We start from the raw sequence: 12,441 nt of genomic DNA, 5'->3' as shown, positions 1-12,441 counted from the left end.
CCTTGGGACATGACTGGGTTATGTGTGTAGACCACTCTGTTGAGAACAACTCCATAAGCAGACTTACTCCTACAAAGTCTGTGACTAAATAGTTTGAAACACATACGGACAGAAAAAAAATGCACAAGTGGCTGAGTGTGGTGCACATGGCACCATTGTGGAGCACTGGGGTTGGGAACAGTGCCTCGGGCTGAGCCTGGCTGCATTAAGTATTGTTAGGCAAATATGGTGCTCTGGCTAAAATTCCTGAAATAATCTACTTTTTCTCCTTTTTCCTCCACCTTCATCAAACAGAAAGAGAATTTGACCCAAATAAACACTGTGGAGTACTGGATCCTGAAACAAAGAAACCTTGCACAAGATCGCTCACCTGCAAGGTATTTTTCTTAGAAGATAAAATATCAGATGCTTTGTTATAGTTTAAATCCTACCACAGTAGTTTGAGAGGTCATACCTGCTCCTGTCTTACAGACAATGGGTATGGTATTCAGACGCTGTCTTCAGGTAATTCTTTTGAGTAATTCTGTTTCTTTGAATCAGAGCATCTGCATTATTCTGCTGATATTTGTAGAGAGATGTTTTTTTCTTGTCATTTTGTTATGCAGAAAGCATTAATGTTTCACGTAGAAGCACAAAAGTTATTTTTAGTGCTCCCTTTTCAGCTCATATGTGCAAAAATGCTGAAGTATAATCACTTGAGTAAAAATTTAACATGATTTTCATGTAAGAAATTACTTGGAGGCTGCTCTTCTGATAATGAGGGGTCTCGTTAAAAAGTAGCACCAACGTAAGTTGTTTATAATGACCATTTGTATGTGTAGCTGGTGCCTGTTGGTAGAGGTGATCGGTTACATTTGCTTAAAATGGATTCACATTTTTCAATCCAATGAAATCAGTTTTTCTTTGTAAGTTAAAAGCCGCAATGATGTTACTCCTTAATATTTTAAAGTTATTGGAATTACACTTTCTGTCTTGGAAAAGGTAAGTCAATAGATCCTGTTATGAAAATTGTTACAAAAGTAATTTCTTAAGAAATGATTTCATAAAGTATCAAAGATAATAAGGAGTAGCAGTTTTATTTCCATAACTGTGGCTGAAGTTGTTTGAAGTAGATCTTTATCTTTTAGAGTTGTGGTGTATCGGAAGTATAGAGGACTCATAAACAATGTCATGCACACACAAATGCTTTTTAACCACCCTATTTTTAGACTCATTCACTTAATCATCGACGAGCAGTTCCAGGCCGTAAAAAACAGTTTGACATCCTTCTAGCTGAACACAAAGCTCGATCCAGGGAAAAAGAAGTCGCAAAAGACAAAGAGCATCCACCATCGGCAAGGGAAAGCTATCAGAGCCAGCCCACACCAGCACAAGACTCTCTGTCAGGATCTTCAGTGAACTCTGGGCAAGAATCTAAAGTAACATCTCCTGCAAAATCTAGACCACCAAATTCTGTACTTCCAAGGTAAGCAGTTCTCCATTGTGAAGTGTTGCATTCTGGAATTGCTGTAAGAAAGGTGCTAGTTCTTTATACAGCTTATTTTATAAACATTTAGTGTTTGGGCTATTGCATGATAAAACATACCTTCATGTAAGGATTTCCCTTAGCAGTATAAAGTGGAGTACTTACATTAATGTAAACTCACCCGTGGTAGTCTGTGGTCTGGTTAGGACTGGGGTGAGGAGTGTTACCTGTCCTCTGCTCTGAAGCTCAGATTAACAACATTTTTTGGCTAAGATGGTTGGTAGTAACGAGGAAGGGTTATAACTGAGCCGTTCTGACACATTTGGAATTGAAAGTTGCCTTTATGAATTGAGATACTGCTGGCAAAATTCTGTACAGTTGTATAGGAATGTTTTGTGCAGATATGTTACCAACTACATCAGTGGAATGTCTTAAAGAAAGGTGCTTCCTTGTAAATGACAGTGTAAGCAGCTAGGTCTTAAACCCATCCGTCTGAGTCTGCCCATGGTGTGTCTTACACCACTGTGGCAATTTTTCTTAGAAAAGACAAAATCAGAAAGACAACATAACCTTCCAAAAATTTACCTTTAGAAGAACCACTGTGAAGTACTGTAGCTACTGAATTCTTCTCTACCCACTGGGAAACTTCCCATTTGTTTTGTATGGCTTTTTGCTTTTGGAGTGGGTTTTTAGGAACTCCTGTTTTTTCTGGAGTGGATAGAGTTAAGCTGGTTGGTTTTGTTCATGTTAGCATTGTTTCATACATCATGTCTTTGCAGAAGTCTTGGTCAGAATTAGGTACTCATTTTTGGTCATCTGTATAAAGTCCCTCTTTCAGAGTCTTATCTCCAGTTCTACAGACAGCTATTTCCATTTTTTTCTGTGTGTTCATCAAGTCACAGTGAAACTATTCACTCAGTGGCAGAGGGGGATCTCGCATGGCTTTGGATGAATGAAAGAATAGGAAAGTTGATGAGAATTCTGTGTAATCTCTATTAGAAGGGTGACCTTACACACAGTGCTTACATGCAGAGGAGCACAGAGGGACAGGCAGGCTTTAGTTTTAGTAGGTGTTACAGTCAAAAAAACAAAACTGAAATGTGGTTCAGTGGCAGCAGAAGAAATTGCAAAGAAAAGATAATGGTAAGGAGAAGGATTTTAGCAGTTGTATGTTGTGTTGGTAGGATTTATACTTCTGTTTCTGCTGCAGTGCCTCTGTTCTGTCATCTTTCCTGTTTTTGCAAGCAACCGTGCCAGAGGAAAGCCTTGCTCCCTGCTGTGAGTCAGCATACAGCCTACAGCTCTTCTCGCAGAGGTTACGTGGCTGCTGCCTGCTCCCCCAAGCAAAGTTTGCTGTTTGCCCTGAAAGTGACATGGCCTGACCGGGTCACCTCTTCCTCAAGGCTGAGAAGCACTCACAATCTACCTCATGCACCAGCCAGCAGCTGCAGCAGTGATTTTCAGCTGGTGGACATTGTTGAACAATCCCAGCTCAGTTCAGGAGAGGGCACTGTCCACAGTTTTAGTGGCTGATAGCCCAAATTCACCAGATGAGGAAGGCTAGTTTTGGAGAGCTTGTTTTTCATTTTCTGATTTTGCTCAGCACAGGTATCTCATCAAGCCACAGAGGTCTGCACCCTCCCTCCCCCCAGTACTCCTTGTAATTTGGTTTGCTTCCACTAATTTGACAGACATCGTTGTGCCCTGTGATGTAAAGGCGTGCCCACTTTGTTTTATTGGATTTTATGCAAAGGTTAAAAAAAAAACAAAAAAACCTACGTGCTGCAGGGTCCTCCCAGTGACTGCACATGCTGAACTGACTGTGGAGGGAGACTAAAGACTCTTGTTGTATTTAGTATGCACATTTCAGTAAGAAATAAATGTGATAACTGGACACTTGGGATTAACAAAGCAGTGGAGTAATGGTGCTTTCTGGAAAGATTTTACGCATCTAGTTTTGTTTGCATATGTAATATATTTTGCATCTGTCAAGATCTTAAACTGAACTATTTGGTAGATTTAACATTTCAGGCAATACAAAGATACTTCTGTTAATGTCAACTTGGTGATAACTGTTATATTCTTGCAAGACCAGCTGCTCTTTATCCTTTACTGTCCTTCTTTCCATGCTTGTTTCTGGCATAATTTACTTCAAGGCTTGACTCAGGCAGGTGTCTTTGCACGGCTATTGAACGCTGGTGATTTAAATGTATCTTCTCTTTCTAGACCGTCATCTGCCAATAGCATAAACAGCAACAGTTCTTCAAACCACAGTGGGTATGTACCAGAACTGCCACTGCCTTCCATGGGAGGAGATTTAACTAGTAGATTGTCCAGTGATGAAGGAGAAGTGGATGGAGCTGAAGAATCTGAGAAATTAGACTGTCATTTTTCTGGACACCATCCCAGACCTCTTGGGGTATGTCTCTCTCGCTGGCATGCCTTGCTGTTACTCTTAAGTAATTAAAGAGGGGAGGAAAGAGATGTGCTTTGGTAAAAATGTAAGGAATGGGAGACTATTTTGAGTCTATATTACATTTGGCAGAAAACTATGGTTTGAATGGGAGCAGGTAGGAGGAGAAGACTGGTTGTTGCATATGATAGTTAAATACTATCATATATGATAGTTAAATACTATCATATGCAACAACCAGTCTTCTCCTCCTACCTGGGTTGTGGGATGGGATAAGAGGTAGAAAGTAAAGTTCTCCTTTTAGTTTTCTTCTCAGTAGTCTGAATCAAGTGTAGTTCTGCTAAACTGTGAAGTTGCAGTGTTTTAAATGTGACATGAACAGACAATTTGTTGTCATACGTAGTTCTTATGAAACTACCTTGCAATTGGTTATAGCTCTGAAAATCATATGGCAGTGAAGAGCTATTATGGTACTCGTTGATCTTTGTAGTATGCTATGAAGCAGTAATTAAATATCATTTATGTGAGTGTATGTGGACATAGGAGCTATTGCTTCATTCATCTAAAAATGGAAAGTAGAGCACAGCATTGCGCATCTGCTCTGGCAGTGGCTTAAGAATGTGTTTCTCTGGCAGCTGCTTTTGTCTCTCTCCCATGCTAGTAGCAAACTATATTGTACGTCAGAGAACCTTGTGTCACTGAATCTGCAGTGTGAATTTGTTTAAGTTTTACAAACAATGGGAAGAAACAATGGGAGAACTCGCCAACACCTGAGCAGCTGTTTCTCACAAAGATCAAGCCAAGGAGTAAAATCAGTGAAGACTTCATTTATGTGTTTTCCTTATGCAGAATAAAGCTAGCACAGTGAAATGTAACACTGTCTGTATTCCTTAGAGAAAAAGAGGAATTTTGTCAGCCCCCAGTGTTATTAGCCAGAATTGCTTCCTTTACAGTAGCTTGGCATTTGTATTCTTTCCCTGTGACACATGGATAGGTACCCAACAGTAAACTGAATTGTTAGCAGAGTACAAAGTATACTTGTATATTTGAGGCAGAAATGTTACGTGTGTATTTCATACATCATGAAAAAAGTATTTATGCTGCAATAGAGAGAAATACCTTTTAAAGCTATTTTGCGGTACAGATTACAAAGATGTTCAGGATCAATAAATGGTTGTTCTTTTATAGCATCGAAAGTTTTTTAATAACACTGAACTGTCTTTTCTTACAGTTCTGTTCGTATGGTAGTCGCTTAATGGGAAGAGGGTACTATGTCTTTGACAGAAGATGGGACCATTTTCGATTCGCACTAAACTCCATGGTAGAAAAACACTTGAATTCACAGATGTGGAAGTAAGTGGGAGTTTTACACGTGGGCATAGCTCAACATCTTTAATTCTGTATAAACACTAAATGAAATGCTCCATGGGATTTGTTTTTGAAATTACCTCTGTGTTAAGTCATGCCTGTAATAGAAAAACAAGATTTCTTTTCCACTGAGGAATATGCAGCACAAGAGTGCTATCACCTATTCTGATATGTGGTTCTGCCAGATTTAGAACTTTTCTGTAGTCCCTCCAATCTTGGGGGGGGGAATAATTAAGTAGCTCTGCTAACATTTAAGTGCATGAAAGCTTGGTGTTTTCTGGGATTGGAGATATGTCTTGATATCATGCAGTTTTATAACACAGGTTGAATTTGGCCTGAACTTTTATATCTGTGTCATACAGCCTTATCACCATTCAGACTTTTCTCAGTGAAACTTGTGTTGTGTGGTAAGAAATTCAGTATATATATAGGTCGCTCTGAAAGTAATGCCTCCTATTTATTTCCATGGAAACTACAACGTACCAAAAGCACAAGAACACCATTTGGTAGAGCAAATTCTGAGCTACAAAACACTGTTTTCAGCATAGTCACCACCATTTGCCAAGTTGCGTGGATGAGCTGATAGAGACACTCTTCATTTCATGGCATGACAGCTGTGCACCACCATCTGAAATGGGGCTTGTCTTTCACATCGCTGTTGCCACTGCTGAAACTCACCACTCAATGCCTCACTGTGCTCACATCCACTGGTTGGTTTCCATCAACATTCAACAAGTGTCAGTGAATGTCAGTGGGTGCCGTTTTTTCCACATGACACACCTTTGCTTCATCCACGCTTCCGTGTCAGACCCCATTCTGTCAGACTGCCCTTCTGCTGTCATCTGTCACGCAGCAACAAAATGTAATGGGATGTTGGTGGGAAGGTTCAACCTCTACTGCCATACCACCAACACCTGCCTCTGATGTCATGGGCCAGCATAATAAAATAGAAGGCGTTACTTTCAGAGCAGTCCTCATATTTGCTAATGTGTAAAGGAATGTGGAAATTTTTAGTCCACAGTGCCTTCTAGACTCACCAGCATTAGAGGTCTTAATTTTCTGGTTTTGACTCAGTATTGAAGCACCTGTGTGTGACGTATGCAGGTTGCAACCACTGTATGCTTAGGTTACATAGAAACATGAAAATAGACTACACTACAAAAAAAAAGATTTTTTTTTTAATGTATATTTTGAAAAGGCTCGTGGGATCTGCAGACATGATTGTTTTTATTTCTTTTTTTAATTCTGCAATGGAATATGCATTCTTCTTTCACTGCAGTTACTCTAAAGTGCAGTGTTTCATGTCATTGTTTATTATCAGGACTGTATTATATTCATTGGATGCCAGCCATTAGATGAACAAGGTTTGATTTTTATTTATATAAATTATTGAAGTACTAAACCATGGCTTGTCTGACTGACCTGGTAACTGGGTGATAACAGTGCTGCTGTGCTTGCAAACATCATTTGGAAATGGGTTTGCCATAGAAGGGCCACTTGCATCTCTGTTTAGAGACAGATCACACTTGGTCCAGAACGGGTTCCTTTCTTCTACTTAGCAATTTTGGCTGTTAACCACTGTCTGCCACCTTCTACAAATAAAACTAATTTTGTTTCTATAAATAGGAGAAGTAGAACTTGTTATCTGTTGGCTTTGTATGTCAGGTTCCTTTCATGAAAAGCTAAAATAACTTCTGTGGTAGTTGTGTGATACAAGAAATAAACAGGTCTTGTCCTGCTCCCACTAAATCCAATTGTAAATGTTTTCCCAAATTCTAGCATTTAATGCAGCCTCTAATATTTTAATGGATTCCATCCATACTTAGTTGTCTGTGTAACACAGGAAACTGAGAGCACTTAATCCTTTTTGTATCCCACTGTTGTCCTCCGTCCTTTGGACTGAACCTTTCCTGTCTTCCCCAAGCAGAGCCATGCATAAAGCTGTTATGTTGTAGTGGAGCTAGTCCAGCCTAGCTGTGGCTCATCCAGCTGAGCCAAATGGTAAAAGGGATGCAAGGCCATATTTTGAGAACAATAACAACATCTACAAAGTGCTTTTTACCCCTAGTTCTCAATGTATTTTACAAAGGTGGGTAAGAGTTATTGGCTTTTCTTTAATAGTAGACTGAGGAACGGGCCTGATAATTGCTTTGTTCATAGTCCCATAGGAAGTCACAGGCAGTAGGACTTTGCTTATTTCTGAGAGCACAGTCTGTGTGCAAACTCTTACTCATTTCTGTCATGAACAGTGCCCTGTCTGAGAGTCTCTACAGGAAGAATACTAGGAGAGAAGCCTGTTAATTAGGATTTGATTTATGGTAAAACAGCAGAGGATTAATTTTGTCATAAACCATACCCTGTGCTGTTTTATTATACTTCACTGAAGGCAGGCGTGAGTCTCTTCAAACTGAAGAGATGTCAGTACTGGGGATTAACAAGGGCAGAATTATGGTGCTCTGTGGGTCCTTAACAAAGAGGAATAGGATTAATAGTCTAAATAATGAGAAAAACTCACATGATAATTTTCCAAGAGACATTATGGAAGACTGGTTTTTTGTTAACATTGGAGTGGATAAAGTAGTAGGTGATGTGCTGTTGGTGGTGGAATAGAAAGGAACTTAAGTACATTCTACTGATTTCACAGGTAATATCATTAAATTTTATTCTCTGAATAGTATTCATAGTCATAGAGTTTATCAAGTGTTGTTTCAGATTCTGTCAGTCTTTCAGTATCGGTGAAATGAATGACTTAACTAGTTAATCCTGTCCACATGAGCTCTTGGGAATGGTAGTGCATTGAGGCAAGGATGAGCCGTTGACCCTTTACCTCCTTTTCTTCTTTAAGCTGAGTGATAAGTAATTCACAGATCCCAAAACTGACTCATTTACTGCCCTCACAGGTCTGACCTGTGCTCAAGCTAATTCTGAAACTGTTCTACAGCTTGACCTTTCAGGCAAAACTCATGCAGTGAATGAAGCATATTGTTTAGTATGTTTGTAGACTCCACTATCAGGCCTTTCAGACCCTTCCCTTCCCTTTCCCTTTCCCCTTCCCCTTCCCCTTCCCTTTCCCCTTCCCCTTCCCTTTCCCCTTCCCCTTCTCTTTCCTCTTCCCCTTTCCCTTCCCTTTCCCCTTCCCCTTCCCCTTCCCCTTCCCTTTCCCTTTCCCTTTTTTTTTTTCTAAAGTAGATAAAAAATGAGATAAAATTTGTAAGAAGGTGGTTAATTGTAACACCATATATGTAATTGCTGCATGGGACATGCTCAGAAGCTCAGCTCAGCTCTGGTTTAATAGTGGAACTGCACAGTTCAGGGGTGATGTTCCATGCACAAAACATTGCGCTGTGTAGATCTTATCTTCACCTGAACTTCTGCTACATCTCCAGTGCCTTCATGGAATGAGCATCCCTCATCTGAACATGCGTTTTTAGGAAAACAGAATTTGCTGTTTTCCTGAATCCTTAGAACATCAAAGCACACGAGCTTTGTGACAGGCTTTTGAAGTTTATAAAGAAAAAAATCAGGAGTGAAAGTATTTTTAAGCTGTTGTAGAATGTGCAACTTATTTCAAACTGTGAATATTAAAATGTCTGGTTGGCAGAATAGGAAACAAAACTAAAATGAACCAAATTTGCCTTTTTTTCTCTTTTTTTAAGAAGTTGGTCTTTTCCAGGAATCATCTCTTATCCGTATTGTTCAGATGGAAGTTTTTAATGCATCTAAATCTCTTTTATTCTTTCCCGTTTAGGAAAATCCCTCCTGCAGCAGACAGCCCCATGCCTTCTCCAGCAGCACATGTCTCCACTCCCTTTCCAGCGTCCGTCTTACAACCTTTCAGCAACCCCAGTGCAGTATATATTCCTTCAACACCTATCAGCTCAAGAATCACTTCTTCTTACATAATGACATCAGCCATGTTATCAAATGCAGCCTTTGTGACGACATCGGATACAAATTCCATTATGTCACACACTACAGCTTTTCCTCATGTGGCTGCAAGCCTAAGTATCATGGACTCGACCTTCAAGGCGCCATCAGCTGTGTCACCAGTGCCAGCAGTCATCCCTTCCCCATCCCACAAGCCATCCAAAACAAAAACCAGCAAATCCTCAAAAGTAAAAGACTTGTCATCTCGTAGTGACGAGTCTTCAAGTAACAAAAAGAAAAAGCCGCAGTCATCGTCATCCTCGTTATCTTTGCAGACATCTTCCTCGTCTTCATTTTCAGGGTCCCACAAAAAGAACTGTGTCCTGAACACCAGTTCGACTTTGAACTCCTATCAGGCCACATCTTCCTATAACAGTATGTCTGTGCACAATACAAACAATGGAACAAGCCCACTCAGTGCCAAATTGGAGCCCTCAGGACGGACTTCATTATCAAGTAGTTCAACAGACTCAGTGAAACACATGAGCATGGTAGTAAGCAGTATTGACTCTTCTAATCTGTCTGTACCTTCTCTTGTGCACCATTCAGGGGACCACTCCCTGGGAGCACATAATGCAGTGTCTTCTCTACCCCTTTCTTTCGACAAATCAGAAGGAAAAAAACGTAAAAACTCTAGTTCTAGTAGCAAAGCCTGTAAAATCACTAAAATGCCTGGTATGAATAGTGTTCATAGAAAGAGCACTGCCAACCTTATTTCTGCGGTGCCAGATCCAACAAGCAGCTCCATCTCTCGGCAGGTAAGGGACCCTTCCGGTTATTTTTTTGCAGGTCATGTTTGACTTACTCCAAGTAGTTCATGCATTATGAACAAGAAAATGCAGTGTTTGCTTCAGGTTGTTTTTCATCAAACAGCTGATTTTCTGGGTTCATACAGAAATGTATTTATTTTGTACAAATCATACAGACATGCCAGTGAGGGTAGGGGGGGAAGGAAAGGCGTTTTTTACTGTCTTGAAATATTTTAATGAGAATTTTTATTCAGTTAATAAAATAGTCATTTGTAAATTTGAAAGTGAAACTAAATGTCAAGAACGGATAAGTAATTTTTAGAAATCAATTTCCAATCTTAATCCTCATCTCTCTGAAATAAATTGTGTGTCATTAAAGCTGGGAGATAAGAGTCAACATTTCTGTTTTTCCTATATTTGTTGCTGATTCGTTGTTTAGTGTTAATGTTAAACCTCATTTCATTTATGCAGACTGCTTACGTTTTGCCTTTTCCTGTGGGGGAGGCCTGAGACACGTGACTTCAGATGCTGTTTCCTGTTTGAAACTGGGAGAATTAAGAAATTAAGATCTTAACGAGATCACTTTAATTGACGCTTGTTTATCTTTTAGTGTGAACACCTTCAGAATATCGAAGTGGCTGCAGCAGATAAGGTTTCTTCCTCATCACTAGCAATAGAACTTTGGCTTTTCTTTCAGTGATTCTGTATATGGACAACACTATATGTAAATTAAATTTTGCTGAAAAAGCAAGTTTCACTAGCACTAGCACTAAAGTGCTATCTTTAGTATGATCTTCTGGTTAATTCTGCCACTGTGTCCAATGCAGTGCTGTGCACAGAAAACAAAGCTTTCCCTGGCCTCTGGGAGCCAGAAGCACAGAGAACAATGTCAGAAAATTCAGAGAAAGTAGCTTAGGATAGGTTGGTTTGTTCCTGAGCTATTGTGAAACTCTCCTTTCACAAGGATGTTGTGCATGAAGTGGAATTAAGAAATGGAGAGGGTAGTGTGTAGAGCAAGGCAGTTCATGGGTGCCAGCAGGCAGCAGTGGGAGTGGAAGGAGGGAATGAAGAACTGCTAAATGCGGTGTAACAGGCAGAACGAAGGCCTCAGAATGGCTTAAGATGTCTGTTTTCTTCCTGCTTCCAGTAGAGCTGCAGCTGAGATTATTGAAGTGGCATTTAAAAATGGGCTACAGTATTGTCTTTCTGTTTTAATCCTTTTATAATAGCCTTTTATCATTTTAAATGTCTTGCAATCAGAATTAATCTTTAAGTCACTGAAATCAATGGAGAATGCTGTAAATTCATCGTTCAGTCACACATCTGATGTTTGAAATACATGTGTGTCTAAAAAGGTGAATTTACCCTGAGATACGATATCTCAAATGGGAAGAAAAAGTGAGTACAGGCTGTTGCTTCGGTGCAAATACTGGCAGGAGAAAATGGATCGCATTGTCTTTTCACGTTACGTAAATACATCTGTAGCTGTTGTAGTCCAAGAAGTCGTACAAATACATGCGATGCATGTAGGCTTGTGCGATATATGCGTGTGTAAGGAGGACTCGTGCACATTCTGAGTCCCGTAGTGATTGGATGTGTGCCTCTGGGACATTCCTGTGCCAGTGTGGGTTATATTTCAGCAACTCACACAGTAATGGCAGTAAATAAACCATCAAGGATCAGTCAGAGGCCTTTGTTAATATGTGGTTAATTCACACTATAGTTTTCCCTTAAGGAAAATGTTAGATATGTGTAAAGATGAACAATAGACATATATGTATGTGTGCATATCTGTATTTATATGTAGAAGTCACTCGTTGCTGCTCACATAGCTATCCTTGGAGCTGCACTGGCTGTGCAGTATAGCAGTGAAGTGAAGCTGACTATTTCAGGTGTCTGGCTCGCAGCTTTGTGACAGCTTTGCTGAATTCCTGCTGTTTGTTTGTGCCATAAACAAATGAAATTTGTACCCACTCAAGTATGTGGGTCTTAGAATATTATGTCCTGTATGTGGGAATACTAAAACTCTAGAGGATGTAGCACTTGCAGTCAGCTTTAAGCTGCGCTGTTTTGGCTTGCCATGCGCTAGAAGTGCAATTGCAGTAAAAATTCCACAAAAAATACGACGTTACTTAAAATCTTGTTCCTGCTCCCTGATGTAATAAGGAAAATTAAATTAAGGACATAAGAACACAGGAAAAAGCTCAAGTGACTGCTGATAAGCCCTGGATTTTTTGTTTTTTCTAATTTCACTCAGGTCTCCTTGGTAGTTAGTAACTGGAAGTGCGAAGTGCTTAGTTTTGTTGTAGAGTTTATTTTTAAAAGGAAGAAAGGATGAGAGTTGTGGCCTCAGCCTCCGGCTTTCTAAATGCTGTGTGCAGCACTGAGCCCGGCACAGCTGGCGCTGCCTTTGCTCTCCTCACGGAGGGCTGCTCGGCCCTCACACGGCCCTTCTGCTGAGGAGTGCAGCCCAGCAGCAGCCTGCAGCACTCAGCCCTTCCTGGGGCAGCACAGCAGGC

At 40.2% G+C, this 12,441-nt stretch overlaps 1 protein-coding gene across 5 annotated transcripts in view; it reads left to right on the top strand.

Moving 5' to 3' along the window:
• ATXN7L1 (ataxin 7 like 1) overlaps positions 1 to 12,441 on the top strand; it is a 108,738-nt gene that overhangs the window by 88,870 nt on the left and 7,427 nt on the right. For all 5 annotated transcript variants that reach the window (XM_090135863.1, XM_090135859.1, XM_090135866.1 and 2 more), the window contains 5 exons: positions 295 to 377; positions 1,209 to 1,465; positions 3,692 to 3,884; positions 5,110 to 5,231; positions 8,995 to 9,931. In XM_090135863.1, the coding sequence (XP_089991989.1) occupies positions 295 to 377; positions 1,209 to 1,465; positions 3,692 to 3,884; positions 5,110 to 5,231; positions 8,995 to 9,931 (1,592 nt within the window). The remainder of the gene's footprint in view (positions 1 to 294; positions 378 to 1,208; positions 1,466 to 3,691; positions 3,885 to 5,109; positions 5,232 to 8,994; positions 9,932 to 12,441) is intronic.

The sequence above is a fragment of the Phasianus colchicus genome, chromosome 1 (assembly GCF_987193195.1).
Source record: "Phasianus colchicus chromosome 1, bPhaCol1.hap1.1, whole genome shotgun sequence".
NCBI classification, from domain to species: domain Eukaryota; kingdom Metazoa; phylum Chordata; class Aves; order Galliformes; family Phasianidae; genus Phasianus; species Phasianus colchicus.
This window is presented reverse-complemented; position numbering and strand designations above follow the sequence as displayed.